General features: G+C 41.5%; 1 protein-coding gene across 1 annotated transcript in view; it reads left to right on the forward strand.

Moving 5' to 3' along the window:
- The window catches only part of LRGUK (leucine rich repeats and guanylate kinase domain containing), a 336,772-nt gene that overhangs the window by 139,522 nt on the left and 172,185 nt on the right, over nt 1-25,065 (forward strand). Inside the window, exons 6-8 of the mRNA XM_078677476.1 lie at nt 6,174-6,298; nt 18,843-18,986; nt 23,259-23,339. Coding sequence (XP_078533602.1) covers nt 6,174-6,298; nt 18,843-18,986; nt 23,259-23,339 — 350 coding nt within the window. The remainder of the gene's footprint in view (nt 1-6,173; nt 6,299-18,842; nt 18,987-23,258; nt 23,340-25,065) is intronic.

Raw genomic sequence — 25,065 nt, forward strand, 5'->3', positions numbered from 1 at the left:
GGATGAAGTCGGCTGGGGTACCAGCACAACGGGGACAGGCCGGGGAGGGCCATGCACCTGCACAAAAGAGACGGACCGGCGACAAGTACGCTGTGTGAAGGAAGTATAGTTGGACAAGGCGTAGCTTCGAGGACGTGGTGAGGGTTCTGGGTGCCATAAGGGCAGATCGCCAGTCCGCCTCGTCCAGGGGGCCCACTCAGTCCTCCCATTTCGACCTGAGATGGCCAAGGGATGCAGGGGAATTATTGACCAAGGTGCGGTATATCCGGGAGACCCCACCCCTCCCTAGGTTCCCCATCATGACCTGGGCCTCTAGGGGGCTAAACTCTGGCAGGGAAGTGGGCGTGGGAAGCTGAGTGCGAAGAGCGTGGCGGAGTTGTAGATATTTGTAGAATTGGGAGGGTAAAAGTGAGTGTCGCTGCTGCAGGTCAGCAAAGGAGCGTATGTGATCGCCCGAAAGTGTTGCATCTTAGTGAATGTTGATGTTGGTCTGTATCTGTAGCTCTATGCTAAGGTGCAGGATTTTGTAAAGAGTCAATATTCTGTGTGGTGTGGAATGTTAGACATGATTGTTGGAGTGTGAGCTGGGATGATTTCCTGCACATGCTCGACTTTGGAATGTTTAAGAAGCATTTGCTTGTAACTGTATGTTGTGACCACTCGACAGCAGATACTTCGGGTATCCCTTGCAAGTCTGATTCCCTGGAAAACAGCCACAGCAGACTACTCTACGTGAAGCTAGAAAGCACATAGTCTACAACATAGGAAACATAGGCTCCAGACCTTTCAAGAAAAACTGAGTCACATCAACATTTCCGACCTCAAGTTCTTTAATCTCAGCCTGAAATCCTTTCTACCTCTCCTGCATGGGGAATTTTGTCCTGATGGCGAAACATAACTGCTGTGCTTTATCTGATCATGCCGAAAGCATTCCAGCGTCATCTCGGTCAACCAACTGTTCAACTTTGGGCACAGGACACTCCAAATTAAATTTTCCCTGTGGCCTCCCATCAGAAAGGAGAAAAGAAGCAGCGGTCTGTGCTCTCTGTAGGATCCTGAATGCCTCACTTGAATGGTAAATTATTCACATTAACACTGTAGGGATAATGCAAACTGTTGTTAATGAAATGTGAGTTTCTACAACTAGAACGTTTTAGATTTAAATGTTTATTGAAATATCAGCAGAAACTTAAAACAGTTGACTCAAAAGTTCACTTAAGTACTAATAACATTTACAGCAGATCAGTGTGCGAACAAGCTCTGAAACAAGGGAAACATTACTATTACTTTCATGACATTAAAGCACAATTTCCACCTGTATTATCGCAGATTAGAAAGAATCTAGATGAAAAGGTAGCCCTAACCCTAGATGCAGAAAATTCCTGAGTGAAACAGGGCTACTTTCAAAATGCAGGACTGCTCTCATCACTTGTAACTGCCTCCTCCCAAAGCCGTTCTTGAGTAACAGGGGTACACAACAAAGATAGTCATTATCCCTCCTCCTTTGTATATGTGCTGTGGAACCCCTGGCAGCAAATTCTGCAAATCACTCTAGAAAAGAGGCCTAGACGCATATAAAGGACCCTAAAAGATATTACTTTACGCTGATGATATTCTGCTGGCCATTTCAGAACATCAGCCTCAATACTGATCACTACAAAGCTTAATGAAATATTCTCAACATTCACTACCTATAATATCAAGTGGGCTCAAAGGGAAGCCCTCTGTCACTTGACAGCCACCACAAAGGCATCCCTTAGTGACTACACTATCATATGGGTACGCCCCAAAATTTAAAATACTTAGGAATACTGATCAACCACGGATTTAACAACATAGTACATGGCAACATTAGTCCCCTATTACCAAAACTCCAGACTCATTGGTCACAGCTCCAGCTATCATTTGAGGTGGAATTCAAGTGGGAAAGATGATCCCATGATTCAATTACATCTTTGCCATATTATCACTAAAGATCCCCAGAAACGTCCTTTCAGAGATCGACGAAGAGATCAAGCAATTTGCTAAAGGGAGCTAAACATTGACTGAAAGCTTGGTAACTAGACACAACAAGACAAATGAGAGGGCCTAATCTCCCAAATATGGACTCATGCTCTCTAGTACATCAGATATCCTACATATCTTGAATGCTGACGACATGTGATAACCCACCATTATGGGTCCAAATACAGAGGAAATTCCTCTCTGACCAAGGAGAAGTGGCTAAAACACTCACAAGGCACAATACACATAAAAAGATAACCATCTCAGAACCAGAACCTGTCCAGGAAGCACAGAGAGGCCTCCTGTCCAATGAAGATGAGCTTCTTATTAACAGCCTATAGGTTTTGTCAATGTCTGTTGTGCCACACCTAGGTCTTCAACAGCATGGACCTTGAAACCACATACCTGTATATAATTTTCTTCTCAGCAGCATGGGTCACAGACTCACACTGGTGTGGGTCTGGCAGCTCAGAAAGCACTGTTCCTGTGACTGTTTTTCCATTTGCTGGTTCTCAAATATATCTTTTTCATAACACTGAATAATCCTCTGTAAACGGTTTACTTTTCATTTGTAAATAAAAGATTGTCCTCTAAGAGATACTTTCCTATTAGAGCATGGATACATAGAGGGATGAATGCAGTCCAGTTATCAGGCTAACCACTTACAAAGTTAATTATTTGCATTTAGATCCACTGGACCCAATTGACAAGACATTTACGACCAAAACCACCTCATTTACAACTGCAAGGAATACACAGAACGATCCCTTTCAGGCTGAAGACGACTGAAATGCCAGAAACCGGTCCTAGGAAGCTTGTTTCTGGTCGAAGGAAGGCATGGCTTGGCGGTTCGGGCTGGACTGTTCCCATGGGGCACAGGGTCGGACTGATTTGCATGTGGCCATGTCTGAACTGGGGTGGCAGAGTGGGCTAAAGAACGGTGATGGATTTAACCCAGATCTGTTGACTGGGTGTGAGTGTTTGATTGGTTCGAATGCTCCGTCCATCACCACCCCCTTTTGTACCATTCAGAAGTTAGCACAGCACAGTTAGGTCAGTGTGTAACTCTACACTAGCCAATGGGGCCATCGGGCTATCCACAGTAAAAATGACAAGTTAGGGTTTTTATTGTTAGGACATATAAAAATATATGTCCTACCTAATACTATACTGCTCCCTGCCTATGGGCTAAATTAGCCTTCCTTAGGAATGACTTGAATATATTGTTAAGGGACGTGTGGGCTTTGCTTTTAGTTTAAATGACAAAGTCGAACTTGCAGTTGAAGACTGCTCTTCCAGTCAGCAGAGGCAGGCTGGAAGCCATTTTGTAGTTTAACTTACTGGCCCAAGGTACCTCAGTACCATATATTAGGGACTTATAAGTAAGTTAACTTCTGCCAATAGATGTAGCTAAATCAACATACATTGTGTAAAGGGTTAGAACACTGGCACTGAGGTCTGGTTATCAGGCCTCAGTACACTCTCATAATCGAAAAACAGCTGCATCACTCCAAAACTTTGGGGGTGATCATGCAATAAGCGGTATTTCCTTATACAAACTATTATGACTTTTGTGGAATAGTCATCCCTTGCAGTCTTTATGCACCTTCTGCTAGAGTAAATGTTGTATTGTTGGCCTTTCAAAGACATGTACATTAGGGAAATGTGTACGGCACCAACTCGGAAATCAATGGTTCTTATAGCAAGTATGCTTCTTCTGTCTATCTTTGATTGAAATATATTTGGGCAGAGCTGTATTTTTCCTTTATGTGATTTTAAGCTATTCAATTTGGTTTGAGGTCTCAGGTAGCTCGAAGTAGTGACAGCTTATTTTTGATAAACCATTCTGAGTTATGTCTCCAGTTGCAAGCAATTGTTTTTGAATCTCCTACAGGAGATAGTTTCTATTGCATTACCTGCCTAACCTCATCCATGACCGTGGCTGCGATTGGGTATTTCTTGGGCACCATTGGAATACCATGACAACCTTTGGCACCAAAGTACTTAGTAATTGGGTCAAGTTTGAAATGATTGCCACAAAGTGGTGAATTAACTTTTGGAGTCACTTGATTTCACTCCTGAATTTGGAGTAACATCGTGTAAACTAATTTCATTCAAGTAAGGGTTATGGGCTTTGGTTTTGGGATTTAAATATGGGCATCTGGGTTTCAGATTCTGTTTATCCTTGAGGCCAAGGCTTAGGTTTATTGTTTTATGCTTAACTGCATCTTCAAAACGTAGACAATATGGTTTAGGCTCTTATGCTAGGGTGTGTTGCTAGGTTTATGGTTAGACTAGGAATTTAGACTTTGCTTTTTAGGTTGTAGGTTATCTATTTAGTGTTGTGTGCTTAATATGATAACGTTTGGCATTTAGCTTAGTTTAGGGCCCAAATGCTTAGATTTGAAGGCTTGGTTTGGGTTCTTCTCTAATTCTGGTCGTAGGCCTAACTGTACCCAAACAATAATAATGCCAATGATGCAAGTTCAGATGAAATACCCAAATGCATAGAAAAGCATCCAAATATACATTTTCATACTGGGGCTCACTCTTGCTTATTTCAAATGATACACCTTTCAAACCTTCACTTTAGATATGCTCTCATAATTGCCATTGAGCTATGGGTTGGCCCAACTCCTGCACTCATATTCCCATGACAGATTGTATACCTTCCCTTGGTGTCAGGGGTTTGAATATAAATGTAGACTGTCATGTCGCACTTGCCAGGACCATCTTTCCTGTTTGTTTCCTTACCAAGTCATTGTTCCTCTTACTCTATCATTGCATCTTTCCTTTTATCGATGTCCTGTTTCAGAATTCTGCTTATGTTATAGCCCTTTAGGACTGACTCCTAAGAGACTTAGGGCCAGATGTACAAGCGTTTTCCCATTCCCAAACGAATCGGCCCATTGGCGAACGGGAAAATGCCTTTTGGGATGTATCATCCCAAAAGGCATACACAAAATTGGGAATCACAATTTTTGTGATTACCTATTTTGCAAATGCATTTAGAGAATCGCAATTTGCGGTTTTCTAAATGCAATGCAGGAATCGCTTTTCAAATTGCGACCCTGCTTTAAGGAATCACAATTTACCACCTACTTCAAGTTGGTGGTAAATTTCAAATCCTTAGAAAAATGTACATTTTTGCTTTTTTCTAAGTGCCATGTGGCACGCATACATGCCTTCAGGGCGTGTATGTGTGCCACATGTGCGCACATGCATATTTCAGGGGTGCAACAGGGTGTCCTTTTGGCACCCTTGAAATTGCATGTGCAATTCGCGAGTACGTATTGGTTACTCGCAGATTGCGCATTTAATTCCCATTCATTCCTATGCGCCTCAATGCCCATAGAAATTAATGGGAAGCCATTCCTTATTTGCGACTCACAATTTGTGAGTCGCAAATAAGGAATGCGTAGGATTCACAATTTTCTTTGCGAATCCTACATACATTGCATTGTGTGAGTCCATAATAGCGAATCGGTAAAATTCGCTATTACGGACTCGCAAAATGCAGTGTTAATACTTCTGGCCCAATGACAGCTGCTTATTCCCCTTTCTCTGGAGATGTTGTTCTTATTTTAAGTTCTGACATGACCTCTGCTATTGTAAACTGACGTCATGACTTGTAATTCTTAGTTTACTCTTCCCAAAGCATATTTTCCACTGTCTCAAAGTATTAACAAATTATTATTCTGTATGGAATCTGTATATAGTATTTTGCAAGTGAAGTCTCCAGGATGGGACACTATACTGTAAATTATTTATTATGGATGCTTAACGAAATGTTGTTTTTGTGAAGTACCTGCATTTGTCAACATGCTAAAATGTGAACTAAATTGAATGTGAATGGACCCCCAACTTCAGTTTTGTTCTTAAATTGGTGGTTGCCATGTTTGCAAAATGCCTCACCTGTATCACATACAATGCTAAATAAAAGTGAACCAAAATGCAAACCCTACTTGCTTAGTAGAACCCTAACAAGATTATCCTATCCACCAAAATTGTTTCGGCTGATACCTACAATCCAAAAACCTAGCCTTTATATTGCTATCAACAGCTGCTCCTTGTGGGAAAACCTAAACATCAGCCACTGCCTAGATATTGTATAGGGATTGCAAATATTGATGTTTTTTTCCTTGATAATTTTCCTCTGCTGAACAAAGATAATCAAATTGAAGAAATCAAAGGCCTAGAAAAATGTGTTAGTTTGACCTATCTCGATTTGTCACACAACAATATCAGCACCATTGGTGGACTTTTCAATTTGCCAATCAAGACTCTTTTTCTGGTAAGTCTGACTGGGGAATTCTTAGTAATTTTGTACAAACAAACCTTGATATTTCTGCTGATGGCCACAATTTCTTGTAACAGGTGAGGAACAACAGTGTGCAAATGTTAGCTAAAGTGCTGCAGAAGAAAGCAGATTATGGGGTTAGTGTAAAATAGTCAAATCTAGTGAATTGTGATGTAAACATGCACTGGTTTCACCTCTAATGTAACTTTCATGTATTTTCTATACCATTAGAGCTTATGTTATTTTCACTGCCCCAAAAAAGAACACCTTTCTCGCATGTTTGCCGCTAGGTATGAGCCTGCTGAGCCCTTCAACGTTTCACAAATATGATAGCCAGACTGAGGAATAGTGCACACATGGTGCCTACAGAGCATACTGAATATAAAGCCTAATGAAGGTACAGATTTGCAGACTAAATAAAAAAATAGATTACAAATATTTATACACTGGAGCTCATACAATTAGTTATTATCATGTATATAAGCTTGGAACTAGTATATTTCACATAACATGGTGTCTACTCTAATCAGTTCAGCATATTTTGTAAATGTTTCAGAGAAACATTTGAGTTTTATATTCCATATCTATAAATAGTGGTTCCAAAGAAAATTAATAGGATATATATTTTCAATACAAGCATCTAAAATTAGAGTTCCAAAGTGGTTTATAGCTGAAGTTCAGTCACAACAATAACCAGAGGATCAAAAAAGGAATTTAAATGTAGTATTTACTTTATTCGATAAAAATTTCATCATAAAAGTATACAATTTATACAGTACATTAAAAGGGTGAAAGAGCAGGGACCCACCAATCCTATATATACATACAGCATCACATACTACTCTATTTTCAAAATCTCTAAAATGTACACTAAAAACAGTAACATAAGAACCATAAAAAGACACTTCCTGTCATGGGGTCATCTGGCAGTTAAGTTAAATGGGGGGGTAGGCTTGGCCCTCCTTGTGCGTGTCTGCCATGCACTACCCAAATATTTAGCTACCCCACACACCATAGCGATAGAAGACGTATCAGTGCAGAGGACCCGTAGGGCCATTTTATGACATCTAGGGCCCAACCCCATGCATAGTGGTTTTAACCATTCTTCCTGGCAACCCTATATGCCGGACAGGCAAAGAGAAAATGCGCCACAGACTCATTGGGGGCTGCACATCCAGGACAGGCTTTAGATTGAACACCTAGGTTTTTCCACCCAGAAGAGAAGTTATTCACCGGTAAAGTCCCGAGCCTGAGTTTTAGATAAAGTGATCTATCCAGGGGTTTCTTTATGAAGTCTAAGAAGGGTTCGAATTTTCTTATCCATTTGATCTCAAGGAATCGCTGGGAGAGAGGGCCCCCTTCACTTCTGCGTGTGGCCATCTCCTGTACCCAGTCCCAATAGAGCTTCTTGATCACTGACTTGGGAGGCGGTGTTTGGCTCAACCATGATTCACTTAAGCCCAGTTGCACAACCAACTGTCTCAGGTTGCACAACCACTTGATCTTGTTACCTGTGTTGAGCAAGATAAGTTCATCTAGAGCTGCAGCATAGTTATGGAGCTCCCGGGTCCTTCTTAGACGCACCCAAAAAAGTAGTGGGCGCAGACGCACTATATCTTTGAGGGGACGCCTACCCAGGTCTAGCCGTAGTGGGATTAACGGGGTGGAAACTGGGAGGGCCACCAGATCTCTAATAAACATGTTTTCAGATGTGGCTAACTCCGTTATGTTCTCGAACCCCCACAACTCAGATCCGTATAGGGCTGCCGGCAATACTTGGCCATCATATATTGCAAGAGTCGGTGCCATAGGTTTGCTCGACGACTCCCGCTGTTCCCTTAAAACCACCCCTGAAACTCTTTTGTGGTTTAATAGCATTTTGGCCAAGTGTTCTTTCCATTTCATCCGGCTGTTTACCCTAACACCCAGATAATCGAAGGAATCAACCAACTCCAAGGGGACACCATTGAGCGAGACATTATTCCTGAATCTTTTGGAAGGTGAAATGGCCATAAGATTTGTTTTAGAGGTGTTGATGGTAAGGCCTCTGTCGGTGCAAAATACACTAAAGCGGTCCAGGAGCATTTGAAGACCTGTGGGGGATTTAGAGATCAAGATGGTATCGTCCGCGAAGAGTAGGGTAGGTGTTTTTTCCCCCGCCAGGGATGGTGCATTTGCCGCTTCCTCCCTCAGATTTAAATGTTTAATTGAGGAGGTAAAAAGGGAGTCTGATTGGGCCATGGAGTTGGGAGAGTTGAGTTGGGGAGAGGAGATAAACAGTGTCTCCTTTTGAGAAAAACAGCACATTGACAGCGGAAATTCCTAATGTTGCTGGCAGCTACTTAACATGCATTTTATGAATATCCCTCACAGCAGTTTATCTCTTTACAGCTCTGCGCACCTTTTCGTGTGATGTAGCACAGTTCTGAAAGTGCGACCCACTTTAATATATGGATGACAAGTAGCAATAGAAACCAACTTGAAATGTTCCTCAAAAGAAGTTTAGTTAAGGAACTTATTAAGTTACAGCTTTCTTGTTACTTTTCTGTCTTGGCAGTTCGGTGCTCGCACTCATAAAGAAAGAATATCTTATCCATGTGTGGGATAGGAAAGCATTTTTTTAAAGATAATTATAAAACAGTAATACTTTCAATTAGAAATAAAAAAGCCTAAACATCGAAAAAGGATAAAAAGTTACAATTGTGCTATCTGAAAAAAAAATAACTATAGGCATAGCTGCCTCACTGAAGAGGAATTTGATAGTGTCATGTTGAGGATCCATTCCACGTAAGGTCTCACAAAGCTGTGCTTTGTCAGTTAGCTTCCATCCATTTTCCCAATTTGTGATTCAAGGACCCCTTAACAATAGCTATCCTTTTGCTTTGCTTTACTTTTTATAATAATATTGATCCTGTTATTAGGTTCATCGTCTGCCATCGAAAAAACTCAGTATTAGTCTTCCTGGAAGTCACACCATGGGGGTGTATAGTAGAGTATATGCTGGCAGTTGTCTTGGATAAGGCTTAAGGAGAAAGCTGCAGCCTGCCTGCTAGGAACACGTAGTGTCTCATTCTAGAAAAGGCCCTGTTCCCTCCGAAGCAGGGTCTCAACTCAGCACAAGGTCTTTTTGATAGTATGCCTCTAACTCAGATATCTTTAAGACCCACCCAAATATCTCAATAGGGCTTCAGAAAAAAGGCCATAGGTGAGAGTGTAGCCTGTGATTTTGCTAGATGTCATGATGCCCTTTGCGGCCTTAAATCTCACTCGACATTGAGGCATATGTTTTTGCTTACCATGCCAACAACCCAGAAAAGGATGTTACAGCCAATGAATAAGCTAGAAAATACTCTGAGTTGACTCAGGACCCTGCTGATCCTTCTAAAAAACCAGCTCCACCTAAACCTGAAGGAAGTTTCACTGTAAGAGGACGTTCAAAATACCCTTTCGTTATAGCACAATTACAAAATTGAGTCCTGGCCATAGGCAAACTAACCCCTCTGAGAAGGCACTGAAGTCCCGCTCCAGACTCATCCTTTGGCAGGTATTCTCAATCAGCCCCATATTCTTTCCCTACAACAATACTACCAGCTAGTGATATAACAGATTTCAATGAAGACCCAAGCAAAGCTTTCAGAAAGCTCAGTACTGATGCAACAGTGCTCCAAGAACAGTCTTCATGTATTATTTGAGACCCTAGAACTTTGAGGTCCATCTTCAACTCTACTCCCGTTGATGCTGTGACTTTTAAAACAATAGTGTTTTTTTAACCAGCCTCAGTAAAATCCTGCACACCGAGGTAGGAGAAAAATATAAGGTTCTGGATCCGATAACAGATTTAGTTATTGTTTTGCCAGTATGAAAGATTATTCCATCTTCGTTGACATGTGCCGCTCTGCCAAACACCATAGAAAGGAATGTTTGTGGAACTTAAGTTTCCGCTGGGAAGGCAACAGGTTCAGTCTTCTTGCTAAGTTGGTGTTACAAGACTTCATTGTATTCCCTTTACTTATTCACACATCTTCTATCTAAAATGTAAAAAAATTGGATTTATCAGAAATTATTTATTTATGAGCTCCTCTTTTTTTAGGTCTCATGCTGATGACCAGATCTGCAAAAAAAAAATCTCCACAACATATTTTTTTTCAGCAGCAAGTTCAAACACCTTACTACTATTTAAAACTGAAAAATCAATAGCAAAAAGTTTATTTACACGAAAGGCATTGAGAACAAACTAAACACGGAGGAAGAAATCAACCCTCTTCGGTGCTCTGAAACGTCCTTTAAATGACAAGCATTCAATTTGTCCCTCTGTCCCCATTGCCTTGTATACCAGCAGTAAGAAGCATGCCACTCAGTTCTGCCGAATAGTTCAACATAATGAAAGACAATGTGCTCCCAATATTTTGCAAAATGGATGTACTCTAACATTAGGAAAGCCGACCACCACTGCAACAGCCAGACAGGCCATACTATTAGATCGACTTCAAGAGGGATGCACAATGCTAGAAAAGTGAGTGAAAGATAAAGTCTTCAAACATCAAGGAATGGAAACTTTCTATGGGAAAAAAGAAATTATCAAAAGATTTGTTCAGAATCATAACTAAGCTCAATACGGTGAACAAAAAGGGTGAAGAATTAAACATTTATGGCACTCTTCATATACCAAACCTATCCTCAGTTTCATCAAGAATGGTGCTATCAGTGCTTAAAATTCATTTTTAAAAAAGCACTATCATTCTGCCTAAAGTTAATACCTCGAAATACATGGCATTGGGAATAAGTCGCCTTGGTGAAACGAAAAAAACATTGTCTACCATTATCTGGATAATTGGTTCTAAATGCAATATCATGACAAGTCATGAAGGGTTTTAAACAAGCCTCTGATATCATTCAGACTCAGCTAGGCAAGACCAACCCCAATACAAAGAATCTAATACAGGGCACAAGGATTGCAAAAGTACATCTTTTATAAGACAGACTATATATCAGAAGTGCCATTCCCACCAGATGAATCCTCCTTCTCGGTGAGATTTATGGCTTCCTGTTTTATTGTTCCTCGTGCTTGGTTGTACATGAAGCTTTTTCTTACATCAAAGACCAATACTTCAAGATGTCATGCATCTAGCCAGACAAACTGACTCTCTCTCAATGCTGTTAATCATTATTCTCTCTCTCTTCGTGGTATCAGAAGAAACACTTGGAAAGCGTACCCTTAGAAAATGCAGCCATAAGTCTGAGGAAGAGAGGTCGCAGCTTTGAAGTGAGCTGGGCTCCCTCTATCCTCAACCCAAAGAACTGCGAAAGGTTATTTTTTGGTAGCTTGGCCTCATCAGCAAGGCAATCCCCAGAAAATAATTCAGAAGATGTTTTGTGCATCAAACATACAAAACAGTAGACCGAAACAAATAACTTAAAGGTTCAAACCAGGTTTAGCTTAAATATAAAATTGGAATAATAAGATAAAATAAAAATGGATAAAAATAGGTTAGAGGTTCAAAATTTATGGGGAATCGAAATATATATATTTTTCTAAAATGCTATTATCAGTATTGCATTGTTTGCAAGAAGCTTTGCAATGTATAAATGACAAAAGAACACGGGCTCCGTGGCAATGTATATCAATTAAGTCAATATTTGATATACATTCAATGTATGCTTTTAGAATTAATTCCATATCACTTAAAATAAAGGGAAAAGAAACTTCAGAATCAATAATATGCTACACAATTGCAATGTGTGTGGATCTAAGTGCCTGGTGCACATAGGTGCTCACACGTGTAAATTGTATATGTAACAGAACAAAAGTAGTCAGTAATTAGTGACAGTGCATATTCAATGTTGAAGCAGTAAAATGTTATATAACTGCAATGTGTATGGATCTTTCCTTTCCCTTTTTTTAATTGATACGGAATTAATTCTAAAAGCATACATTGAATGTATATCAAATAGTATTTTTCCTCACTGAACCTGTGTCCTTGTATTATTCATTACTCCTACTCCCAGGTGATTCTTTGAGGGGGAAAGCCCCTGTTTCCTTTAAGCTTATAATGTATAAAAACAGCCCTCACACTGGATCCCAAATAACAGAAGGAAATGCATTTTTTATCATCCCATTATAAATAGATTACTTTATCCTGTTGTCTTGCATGTTGAAAACATTACCACTTAAAATTAAAAAACATCACTTTGAAAACATTGGAAAGAACAAAAATACTGATAGGGGACTCTCTCAATGAGAGTATTTGTCATTTTAATTCCCCAAGCAGCAGGTAACAGACATTTGTGTTCCAGTGAGACAGAATATCTTTCACATGATAATTATGGAGGCAAAATCAATAGTTCAAAATTGTTTCTTCTTCAGGTAATTCTGGACTGTAGATTCAGTGCTGCATAGTAGGACGAATTAAGTAGAAGCATTTTCACAAAGTGGTCCCATCATTCCTGTTAAGTGGGATTCGTCTGTGTGGGACACAGGACCTTCTCGTTTTCTCCCCAAACAAATCAAGCCCCAGTACACAACTGGCCCTGGTCCTCAAAATTCCACCCATGAAACAGCTGTTAACAGGGCAACTTTCCCACTGATCAGCAGCCTCCTCTGATACAGGACTGTTTTAGTATTCTGGTCCTTCAGGTACTCCGGAAGAAAGAAAGTTTCACAGCAAGCAGGCAGCTTTTCTCAGGAGCAACCACGGCCGGTGGTAGGTGTAACTGCAGGGCGGTGACGTAGGGAAGGGGAGGGGCAGGGTGGTGGGTTGTAATGTGTGGATTAAGGACTTTAACAGGTAAGTTAACATATAAATTAATTAAAGAATTTCGTTTTGTGCACTGCATCACCAAATGCGATGCAGTGCGCGCAACGAAATTCGTTTTATTTATTTATGTTTACTTACCTGTTACAACCCCCCACTCTGCCCCTCCCCCTCCCTACGTCACCGCCCTGGAGTTACACCTACCACCGGCCGTGGCTGCTCAGGAGGGGTAGGTCCAAATGTACCCATGAGCCTGTTCTGGTTAACTGACTCCCCTGATCCTTGGAGCATGTCCTTGTAGGATAGAAATTCTAGCGAGAGTTTGGATTGGCTCTTCATCAGGCAGTGTTGACTCTTCACGATAAAAGCAGGCAATTCTTATGACTAATTCCCAGGTGTGTTCTGAGGAGAGGTTAGCATTGCATGGGTTTGGAATGGGAGAAGTAGCATGCAATTGGTAGGGACCTAGATCAATTCTTATTTCCCTCTTCAACTTTCCTAATAGTATAATAAAGCCAAGTCTTTTGAAGGGTGCCTTTTACCGTGGGCTATCTCAATGAGATGGTCTGGGAAAATTGTAGAATGTACTATTGTCCTGTCTGTGCTGTTCCGGGGACTTATATCCCTGTCCTTGGTAACTCTCCACACTAGACATCCCCCACCGTATGGAAAACAGGAGGGTTAGAAGCAGAACAGCAATGAATAGAAGTTGGTGTCTAGGGCAGTTCACACATTATATCTTGGTTGAGCCCATGTCTGAAAGTCCTATTAAACTAAACCTGCCTTAAAAGTTTGTCAGAGGCACATATTGCTTGGCAAAACCAATGCTGTATGTTATTTAGATTCCTCTGCAGAACAGAAGATGTAATTAACCTGTTAATTACAGCATGTACTTAAATGGAATGAAATATTCAAGCTCTCCTAAGCCGAACAGTAACACCAGACTATAGATACTGATTCATGATTGAAATATAGTTTTCATTATATTAGTCTACTTGTGAGAAGGAACTACGATTGGAGTCAAGAATATACCCAGAAGACGTAGAAGTGCCGGGACCCAAGGAACCACCTGGGTAAGTAACTAGGAACCCCACGGATGCTGTGTGCAGAGTGGGAACATGAGCACGGGCTCAATACAAGTCAATGGGTAAGTCGTGGTTGCAATTTTTAAGAAGAAGGACTCTTCCCAGTGGACCATGAAGAAACCCAGTGGAAGACAGGTTTGAGAGCCATCCCACCTGTGGATACCCTAGGAACAAGGATCCCTACACCAGGGAAGCCGGGTGCATAGGTGTGAAATGGTGTCGGAAAACGCCGTTGAACCCAATGGAGGACTTCAGGAAGATGCCGCTACTGGGGAAGGTGAAAGTGTCCGGTGGAACCCAAAGTTGGATTCAAGTTGAGAAGTACCTGCAAGCAGAAGGGACAGAGTCTATGCCCCTCAGCAGTAACCAGGAGGCATGGAAGACGAATGCCCACCGATGCCGAGTGCTGCAGGAGAAATGACGGTGACCTTGGTGCTGCAGCTGTGAGGACCAGGCAACGCTGTAGAAGTCCAGCAGCCGGTCACAAGCTGTCCCATGTCGGATGTCGAGAGTTGAGGGGTTGGTGTCCGTCGGGAGCCCCAACAAGCCTTGCCAACTGCAAACAATGGAAAGCAAAGAAGGTGCAGTGTGGGGGACCGGCAAGGTCCAGGTGACTCACCACAAGCAGGGGAGTCAGGGCAGGCTCCGAGCATTTAGGGAACCCACAAAAGTCCAAGATGACCCTCAAGAGGACCCACAGGCTGGAGGCACTGGAGTCGCAAGGGGACCTCGAGCAGCTCACCAAAGATGCACGCTCATGGTGCAAGTGATGCAGTGAAGATGAAGATCTTGGTCACAGGAGATGCTTGAGGTTGGGGCTACTTGGAGCCTGAAGATCTTAGTGGGAGGAAGCCAACAAGCCTTTGCAACTGCAAGTCAATGTGCTGCACAGGTGTTCGGTTCCTGTAGCCCGACAAGAGATACTGGCCTCAAACTTGGTGAGCGAACAGGGCAGGCCTTGGGGGAAGTGTAGAACCACCACCTGTGTTGCTGAGCCTTTCGGAGTCCAAGGGAGTCCAGGATCTGCACACTGGCAGCTTAGTTGCTGTTCCTGCTGATGCAGGGGAGTAACTCCTTCACTTCAAGGGAGATTCCTTCAGGTGTCTTGGATGCCCACAGCCCTTGGAAGATTCCTGTATGGAGTACGTTGCAGCAGACTAGCAGGTGGACAAAATCAGGAGCAGCAGGATTCTTCACAGTTGCAACCTTGATGCCCAGAGCGAAGTCCAGAGTGCCCAGACAGTCAAAGAAGAAGTGGTGTCCTGAAATAAATCTTGTCCCACGACGAATCTAGGGACCCACCCTCAGGTAAGCTCTTAAGTACCCTAAGGAAAGGGTTGGTGAGATTCAGGGTTCCCTCCCAGGGGAGGGGTCGGACAGTGGGGAGGATACTCCCATGCCCTTTGTCCAGTTTTGCGCCAAAGCGGGAGCCAACAACTCCCTGAGCTGATTTGAACTGGGCTATACCTAAGGAGGGCATAACGGGTGCCCTTCAAGCAGACTGAGTGGCGCTTGCAAGCGCCCCCTCCTGCTCCAATACTCTAAAACCTGTCTGGAAGGTGCTCACACCTCCCTGTGACAGGATACCTATTGTTCCGCCTTCCCCTGCTCGAGCTTGACTCAGCATCAGGAGGGCAGAAACATGTCTCTGGTTGACAGCAGCCATGTTGTGCTGTCCGGGTCTACAAGACTGGTACCAGGAGCGCTAAGGGCCTTGGAGGAGCTTTACAGTGCATGGAATCATACCTCCCATACAGTTTATGGTGTGGGGCTATGATTCCAACATGTTTGATACCAAACATGATAGGGTTCGTTACAGCCAGTTTAGAGATGGTCAACATGTAATGATACATGGCCACCCTATGTATCTTAATGGCTGATGCACTTACAGCCCGGGAGAATGGACTCCGAAGGCTGTAGGCGTGTCCTGCTAATGCAGGTGCACCCTCACACTTAGAACCGAGCACCCTGCCTTCAGGATTGAAAAGGTCTGCTTTAGGGGTTACTAATAGGATTTGAAGTGCAGTGACCCTAGATATAGGTAAAACTATATCTTTTGTAAGTGGTGGTAGCACCAGCTTACACAGGCTTCAATGGCAGGCCTATAGTTACAGCTTGAATGGTCCCTCATGGGTAGCATAATACGTGCTTCAGCCCATGGGGGACCCCTGGTGTACCTATGCCATGGGTGCCTCAGTACCATATACTAGGGACTGATAAGGGTACACCAGTGTCCAATCTGGGATGTACTGAAGTACTTACGGGAGAAGCACAGAGACTGGGGCCCTGATTAGCAGGATCCCAGTCAGACTAGTCAGAAACAGCATAACACCAGGCAAAAAGTGGGGGTAACCATAAAAGCAGATCCTACTTTCCTACACTACTGCACAACCATATCGATCCTAAATTATCTGCTACAATTAGCTGTTAACTTAGTGACAGGTAATGGACACATACTCAATCGAAACCATTGTATACAGAGATCCAAAAATAAGGGTCTAAATGGTAGCAAACATCATTGGCAGGTAGAAAACCTCACATCTTTGTTTAGAAAGAAAACACCTTCCATTTTTTTTTCTTAAGTATTCCTCTCCTGCGTTAAGGTTTGTTGACTTCCTAAGGGTTAAAATAATATTTAAGTACTACCTTGAGAAAATCAACAAGATGAGGAAATGTAAATAACTGTTTGGTACTCTAGAGATGTTACCACAGGCTTAGGTACCACTATAGAGCACACTGCCAGATAGATTGTGTTATGCATTACTATGTGCTACCAGAAAGCCAATGGGCCTGTTCAGGGTCGCTCATGAGAAACTTTCATTAAAATTTGCAGACCGGTCACAGGTCTATATCTTGCTTGATATGATGTTATGGACTACTTCTGATTCTGTCATAGATGTCTGTGTTCTCTCCAGAGTTTGTTTAGCTGAACTCCTGCTGTGTTTTTCATATTTTCTTGTTCTCCTGTCTTACCAATCACTATATACGTGAGACTTGCCATTTTATTCTATGTGTATGACTCTTACTTACACTACACTTCATTCTTGGGCTCCAGAACAGCATGCTTCCTTGTACTCTCGGTTAAATCACTCTCTGATCAGACCACTGCTTTTCAGTTCATGCACTCTTTTCATTTTAAAAGATAGAGTTGCAAAGGTTATTTTAGCTTAGTTTCTCGTTTAAATGAAACCTGATGTTTCTCTTTAAAAAAAGTTATTCTACCTCCAGCTAGTCAGCCAGGTATTTTGTGTTTATTAATTCAATAAAGATACTGTAACATTTCACAAATTAAGTGGGTCCACTGCAAAATCTTTCTAAGAACAACTTTCTAGTGGTGGGTCCAAGGACATGAGTATGTCTAGTACAAGGTATGTAGTGTTGATTGATTCCACATTTCAAATTGCATTGCATAGTAGAGCTTCCTGCTTGCTCTGGCTAAAGTAATGTTATCAGTGTTAGTGTTTGTTAGCAATATCATTTAAGACAGTCTCATATGCTTTGAACGTTACGGCTTTTCATGTAGTCACGCTTATACATTGGCCTGGACACGATTATGGACGTAGACCAGCATTTATCCACTTCCATTCGCTTCTCTGGGAACCTTTTATAAAGATTATAATATGTTGCATTTGCCTTGTAGCATCACCAGTGCTTTTTGATCTTTTAGATCTTTTACTGCAGATGAGGACCGATTAGACATAGCCCAAAGAAGGGCTACCAAAACGTGATATGCTTGTTGCCAAACTGTCAAAATAAAAATACATGCAGACTGGAAAAATGAAGGGAGAGGTCAAATATAAAATAGTATTACAATCTCAAAACAATTGTTAAAAAATTTAAAGATTTAACATTTTTAGCAGAAATGTATTCCCAGAGGCACTAGTGAGAACTGGTAAGGGAAGTGTGCATAGCGTAACATTAGCCACGTGCATTTAGCTAAAGCATTACAAATGCACACTGTAAAAGTCTATCCATTGTCTTTTATACCAAACATTCATCATCGTACTCCGCTTGACATCTTAAAAACCAATCTGAAAAATGCATCCTATGTTGCATTTTCCACCTATGAATGTGATTCCCTATCTATTTAAAACACAAAGCAACACTTGAATAGCTCTTCCAAGGTTTTTGTGTTTCTTGTCCCCTTTTTTAAAAATGTATTAAAGACTGGCTTCCTTATTCCAAGAAGGGGAAATGTTCATGGGACCAGCACCATTCGCCCTCGCTTAAAAATACTCTCCGATATGCTCAGTGATGGACACGAAGATCTGCTTTAAATCATTCCTTACTTTTTTCTGAACAGCGCCCTCTGTGTTGCAGGCACAGTTGCTGTTTCTTATTCTTTAAGGTTGTGTGCTTATAAATCCTGTTATAAGATTTGTTGGAGTAATGAGATGTTCAGGTGCAGCCTTCAGATGTTCTACACTTAAAGTGAGGCGTGACTACTGAACTGGTATTCAGTAGAGATGTCTCCCTACATTCAACACAAGGGGCAGCTGAGAGTAAATTGTGTATGCTGGGTATGACATGGGCTGGTGAGATTGACCTGACTGCCCTCGTGTACCATCTGGTTCTGTGCTACCCAGTGTGCCACTGCTGAATGGTCTTGACCTCAGAGAAGGTGTATTCAAAGACTTGTCCATCCACTCCTGTGTTATCAACCCTGATCACTCATGCAGTGTGTCTGTCTTTAAATCCTAGGCATCAAATCAAATTCAGCAGATTACTGGATTGGAAGACCTGATGTCCCTTCATAAACTAGACCTGTCGGGTAACAGCATCAGTAGCTTAGAAGGCTTGGAGGAGCACGATCTCCTGGAGACCATCAATTTAGAGGAAAACAAGGTAATGTTGTTGTTGGTGTATGCGTATGTGCTTAATTATCCCTGACATTGGTCGTGGCTGTGTAATTGTTCTTTTAGATCTTTTTGTGAGTATCACTGGGCTTCTCAAGACCTAAAATAGTAAAACCCAATCAGGTTTCAAGAATGGCCATAAGTATGCACATAATCTCCACTGAAAGGAATTCTATCTGAATGTCACGTTATTGCAACGGATGTGAACTATCCGTGTTATGTCTCTCCGAATTAATGAATTTCAGTAAAAGTCAAAATCATTGCCATTCGTGCCATCTGCATCCTTAAAAGTAAAAGGACGAGGGTAATCCACGAATATGGACCTAGTTAAAACCTTCTTTTGAAAGATGACCAGTCTACTTCTGCCCCTCACCCCCCCATTGAAAAGTGAAGAGTCTGATGCTGTGTCTGCTCTGAAACTGGAAAGCGTGATGCGTCATGTCTGTAGCTGCAGCTTCTCGGAGTCTGACCAATCCTTTGTCTGCTGCTGCAGCTTCTCTCCCTGAAGGATGTCTGGTGCTCTTACTGCATCTTCACCTCTCTCATTATCAATATTGGAAGAGTGTCAACTCCTCTTCAGAATTCTCAGTCCAATGCTGGACAAATCTCCTCCTTAATGGGTTCCATTGCTTCCTGCATTTTCATTGTCCTGAAGGTGAGACTGCATATGCTACCGCTTCAGCTATGTCCCGGCGGTCTCAGTGTAAGGGCAACAAACTTTAAATCTTGACAACAGCAAAGCAGTCTTTGTTCTGGTGGCGCAAAACGAACAATCTCCTGCAAGGTGTGCTTTTCAAACAGGACCCACCTGTGTAGATGAAAGGTACGGATGAGGCCCTGCTAAACTAAAGGGCCAATTAGGTCTCCTTTCAGTGCAAGATGTTTTGAGGGAAATGGAGAGTGTCTGTCAGATCAACTGTTGGAGCTCCGAGCAGTCCATCTAGCTCGCGAAGCTTTTGTACCATCTCTGATGATGAACAACATTCTTATTCAGATAGATCACACAATCCACAATGAGGAGGAATGAGGTTAAAATCCTTGTTGCTGCTAGCTCAGCACTTCTGGTTATGGGCCCTAGCCTAAGTTCTGAAGTTAAAAGCAGTCTACCTTCCAGCATCGCAAAATTACCACATGGATTTGTTAAATGTTAATGTAAATGTAAATTGATACTTGTATAGCACACTACTCACCCGCAAGGGTCTCAAGGCGCTTGTACGAATACCGCTGTGGAACCCATCCTGGCTTTCCCTGTGAGGTGTCCACTCCTGGGCACCCTCAAGGTGGAGGCCAGGCATCCTTAGCGTTGTGAGGGCCGTTGTGGAGATTAAGCAAGCTATTGCCCAGAGTTGCAGAGTGGGACTCCATGATTGGAATAGGCACCGAGGCGATAATTATCCGGTCCGTGGAATTTTGAGCCCAAGTCCCGCCGAGGCAGGGAATTGAACCCTGGTCCCAGGCTAGACCTCTGCATCAGGGTCTGCCACTCTAACCATTGAGCCACACTTCTCCACTCCAATTTGTTCAGAAGCTCTAATGAAGAAAACCACAAGTGTGTGTTAACAACAAGTTTCTTCAATGCGTCATTACAGAATGGGGACATCCAATTGTAGAACTCATCCTACAGTTCTAAATATAAAATGCCAAGACCTCCAGGAGGTAGGAACTAAGTTCTCTGGGCAGTACCGGTTTGTTAAACTGGACAAGGACATTACTGTATGCCATTTATTCCACTTATCCCTGGTGTCCTCTTGCATCTTCGGAATTCTCAAGCGACAATGCTGCTTATGATTACCCCCGAGTGGCCCAGTCACTGGTTGTTCTCAGATCGTCTACAGATGTGGTAAAAACCACACAAGAGTCTGCATTGCATAGTGTGACTCCTGACCAGATTGCACTCTCACTTGTTCCACTCGTCCTCAACATCCTTGAATTTGGCAGCATGGCTCCTAAGATCACACAATAAGGACATCTGATTTTACCTCATTCATGTACGCCAAATGCCTATGATTAAAATCGGTGTGTGGGTGTGATTAAAAACTTTCTGGAAGGATCGCAGAAAGTCTTTTCTTCTGTAAGTACTCCTTTGCCTCCTTGAGAACTCATTTTGGTTGTGTCGAAACGTATGGTTTCATCATTTGAGCCTGTTCAGAGATCCATCTAGAAGGCAGCTTTCTTTAGTTGCTGCCACTTTAGCTCATAGGGGTAGTGAAGTTCAGGCCCTTAGGCAGTGGAGCTCTATAACATTTTCCATTCTAATAGGTTACTTATGAGGATCCATACATCTTTACTTCAGAAGACACTTTTGGAATTCCATACTAAATGAACCAACACTGCCCTACTTTTCTTTAACAATCTAACTACTCCAGCTGAACGTTCTTTACATTTACTGGGTGTCATGAGGGTGTTATGCTTTTATGTAGACATGACCAAAAAATTACATAAGTCTGAGCAATTGTTTATCAACTATGCCCCCATCTACACAGGACTTGCCTCCTCTAAACAATCAATTGGCCATTAGAGTGTTTTTTTCTATTTTTCATTTCTTATCAGTTCGCCAATAAACCTCTGCTAGATAAACCCGGGGCAGATTTAACTACATGAAAAATAGCAACTAAGGCCTGGCTTACAAACATCCCATTTTAGACATCTGCTAAGCAACCACTTGGAGGTCAAGCCACGCGTTCACAATACTCTGCTGCCTTGATTGTGATACTCTAGTGTAGATCAACCTACTCTGAGAAATCTTTTTGGGATAATGGTCTTTTGTTACATCTTTATCGGCCACATGCATCAAGTGAATTTGGAGTCGCAAACGGTGCGAATCGGAAAAATCGTCTGTTTGCGATTCCAAATTCACTTTTTGGTATGCATGAAGCAATTTTTAAAGAACCGCAATTTTTTGCATTTCCAAAAAATGCGATTGCATTTAAGGAATCGCATTTGTGCGATTCCTTAAATGCAATGCATGAATTTTAAAAAAAATGCGATTTTGGAAATAGGAGGTGCAAATTAACTCGAGGTTGACCCTCATGTTAATTTGCGAAATCTTTCAAAAATGCTCAAAAAAGCATTTTTGAAAGTGTCATGTTACACACACACATGTCCTTTGGACATGTGTGTGTGAAACTTGCACTTAAAAATACATTTCAAGGGTGCAGGGGGGGGTCCTTTGGACCCCTCTCAGCACCCTTGAAATGCATCAACAAATTGCGATTCGCAAATTAAAAAAATGCAAAAAGGCATTGATTCTTATGGGCCTCTAGGCCCATAGGAGAGGCCCATAGGAATCAATGTAATGCCATTCCTTAATTGCGATTCGCAATTAAGGAATCGCAAATACAGAAAATTAAGAAATCCTAAAAAGTTTAAAGATTTCTTGATGCATAGGATTTTGCAATTCCTAAATTGCGATTCCTTAATTTTCGCAATTTAGGAATTGCAAAATCCTACAATGATGCATGTGACCGTATATCCTTAAAAGAAGACTGTTGTTGCCTATCTTGTACTGGATGGCCAAGAGCCACTAGGGAGGTGAATATTTACGATTGATTCTCTATTTGAATATTTACTATCAAGAATGTAAATCTGACAATGCAGAAAAAATGATTGCTTACTTGTAGTCCCGGCCCTTGTCTTGGTCATACCGTGTGAAAGAGAATTTAGTCTGGATTATTCTTCACATACTTTCCAAAACTGTGTGCAGCAACTGCCAGTGCAAATCATTATGGGATCAGGAAGCCCCTAGTGTCCTAAATAGGATGGGGTGTTTTTAAATTTTTTCTAAAATAAACCTATCATGCTGCTTTTTTCTTTTCCTCTTCATTCAGACATGTTAGAAAGCAAGTTGTGCTATACATCCTGCAATGTAGCTTTGAGAAGTCGGTTTGGTTCTGCATTAAAGATGGCACCATTTTGACTGTTTGCCTAGATAACCTTTTTGGGGCTGATTAGCTGCATTTAGCAATGCTGGACTCTTCACCCCCTCACAGTTTGTTTTCTGGGGTTCCTCATACACGCAGAGAATTAATCTGTTTATGACTTTAGTTCATGAAGATGCCTATGATGTTGAACCAAGACTACAAATAAGTAACAATTTCATCCCTGTAGTCACATATATCTTTATCAAGGGAAATGTGTTTTGATTTTCATTTGAAGATGTATATGGGTTCTTGACCTAATTCAAGAATGACGTTCATTCAGGTTTTTGTGCTTTGAAATAATGTTATGTTGTTATGTAAATATAATTTTTTTGATCAAGCAGATTTCTGAACTTGACGAGATTCGCTACCTTCAAGATTTACCGCTTCTTCGTGAACTCACTCTTTTGAAGAACCCTGTACAGGTGAGAAAAAACTAATATGTTCTGTGAAGGTTAATAAGAAAGGTGGCACTTAACATGACTCTCGTTTAAAACGACTTCAGTTTCAGTTCTTTCAAGGTATTTAAATAAAACAAATTAGGTTACAGGCATGTGAACATTACTGAGAAGTGAATAACATTCAGAAATCAGAGGCACATATATCCATGAGCAGAGGCGTCATTGACTGCTTACAGGAGCACTCAATCGACAGATATTAACAGAGCTCAGTTATAACAGAACTTTAGATCTCTTTGGAAAACATAACTGGTGTGAAAATGGATGTACAGTAGGGCCTACATTTTGTGATTCAGTTTAACATTAGCTGCTATCCATAAACAGGCAAACATTCTGAACTTCAGGAAGGCAAACTTGCTAAGTTTGGGTCACTGACCAAGGAGGCATTGTAAAAGAAGAGTAATATAATAGCCCCAAATGTGACAGAGGCACTTTTGTCTACATCTCATAGCATCAGCCTGTTTCCTGATACTTGTAAATATTTCTATTAATTGCTCTCAAGATGTGCATATATGTCTCATTTGTACTCTTGTACTGTGGGTTCGGAGCAGACATAAATATCACTGTGGTGAGCAGGTTAAGTTAATAAAAATAATATACTGATAATACATAACATCTTGGTTGTACATTCAGACTCCCAACAACCTAACCTCATGATAAGCTCGCCATACCACAATGGAAAATCCATGTTGTGAGCCCTTGTCCAAGCTGCTACTAGTTCTACAGGGGTCTGCCTATCAACTTAATATAGATCTCATTCACTTCCATGTTTTAGGCAAAGGAATTTGCAGACAGTGGTTGTTGTCATAACATTTCTGGGTGTTTAACTTCAGGCTGTCAAAGTTGTATCAGAAAATAAGATCATTACCAAAAAGTGATTAAGGGGAAATTGCCACAGCCCTTGTATCATGCAGAAAGAATTCTCAGTGCCAACCTGATCTCTATCGAAGATCTTATGGAAAATCGTTAATCTTTGGTATTTTGACCCCTATGGCCAGTTAGTACCACATTGTATGTTCCAGTTGATGGACATCATTGTGCGTCTTGTTTTTAATTATTCATTTCACTTTGTTTCCAGCATATTATTCCATCTTGCAGAGCATTGGTTAGTTTCTGAGTCTAAGTAGAGGCAGATCCAATGGCTTCCCTCCCAGCTAATTTCTACCCCACCTTCTTTTTTATCATTTCTTTGGAAATAACTTTAGCTCTCCTTTCTTTCTACCTACCTAGAATCGTATTACTTTTTTTTAATAGTGATACCTTTTATCTCACCTCACAAGAAACTCTATATCCAATCTAATCTCTCCTTTTCACTGCCTTGAGCGTTATTTTCATTCTATGTATGTATGTATGTATGTATTTATTTATTTACTTATTTGGGTGAGTGGTTTATAGTGCACTGCATGAATACTTCTAGCTACATCAAAATGCAAGATGATGAATAAAAGCAATGATTAATTAGAGGAAAGAAGCAATGAAGGCGGAGGACATGTTTAATCTGCTAGGGTAGATGTCCATAGCTGATGTTCTGAAGTTGCGGCCCCTGGTAGTCTAGACGTTGCCTTAGAATGAAAGCCTGAATATTTCAGTTGTTAGGACCTTCCTGAAAAACTAGCGATTGGATTCAGATCTCCCAGTGATCTTCCTCCATGTTTTATCGACTTGAGCACATGTTTTTTTAGTCCTCATTTGC

The sequence above is a fragment of the Lissotriton helveticus genome, chromosome 1_1 (genome assembly GCF_964261635.1).
Source record: "Lissotriton helveticus chromosome 1_1, aLisHel1.1, whole genome shotgun sequence".
Taxonomy (NCBI): domain Eukaryota; kingdom Metazoa; phylum Chordata; class Amphibia; order Caudata; family Salamandridae; genus Lissotriton; species Lissotriton helveticus.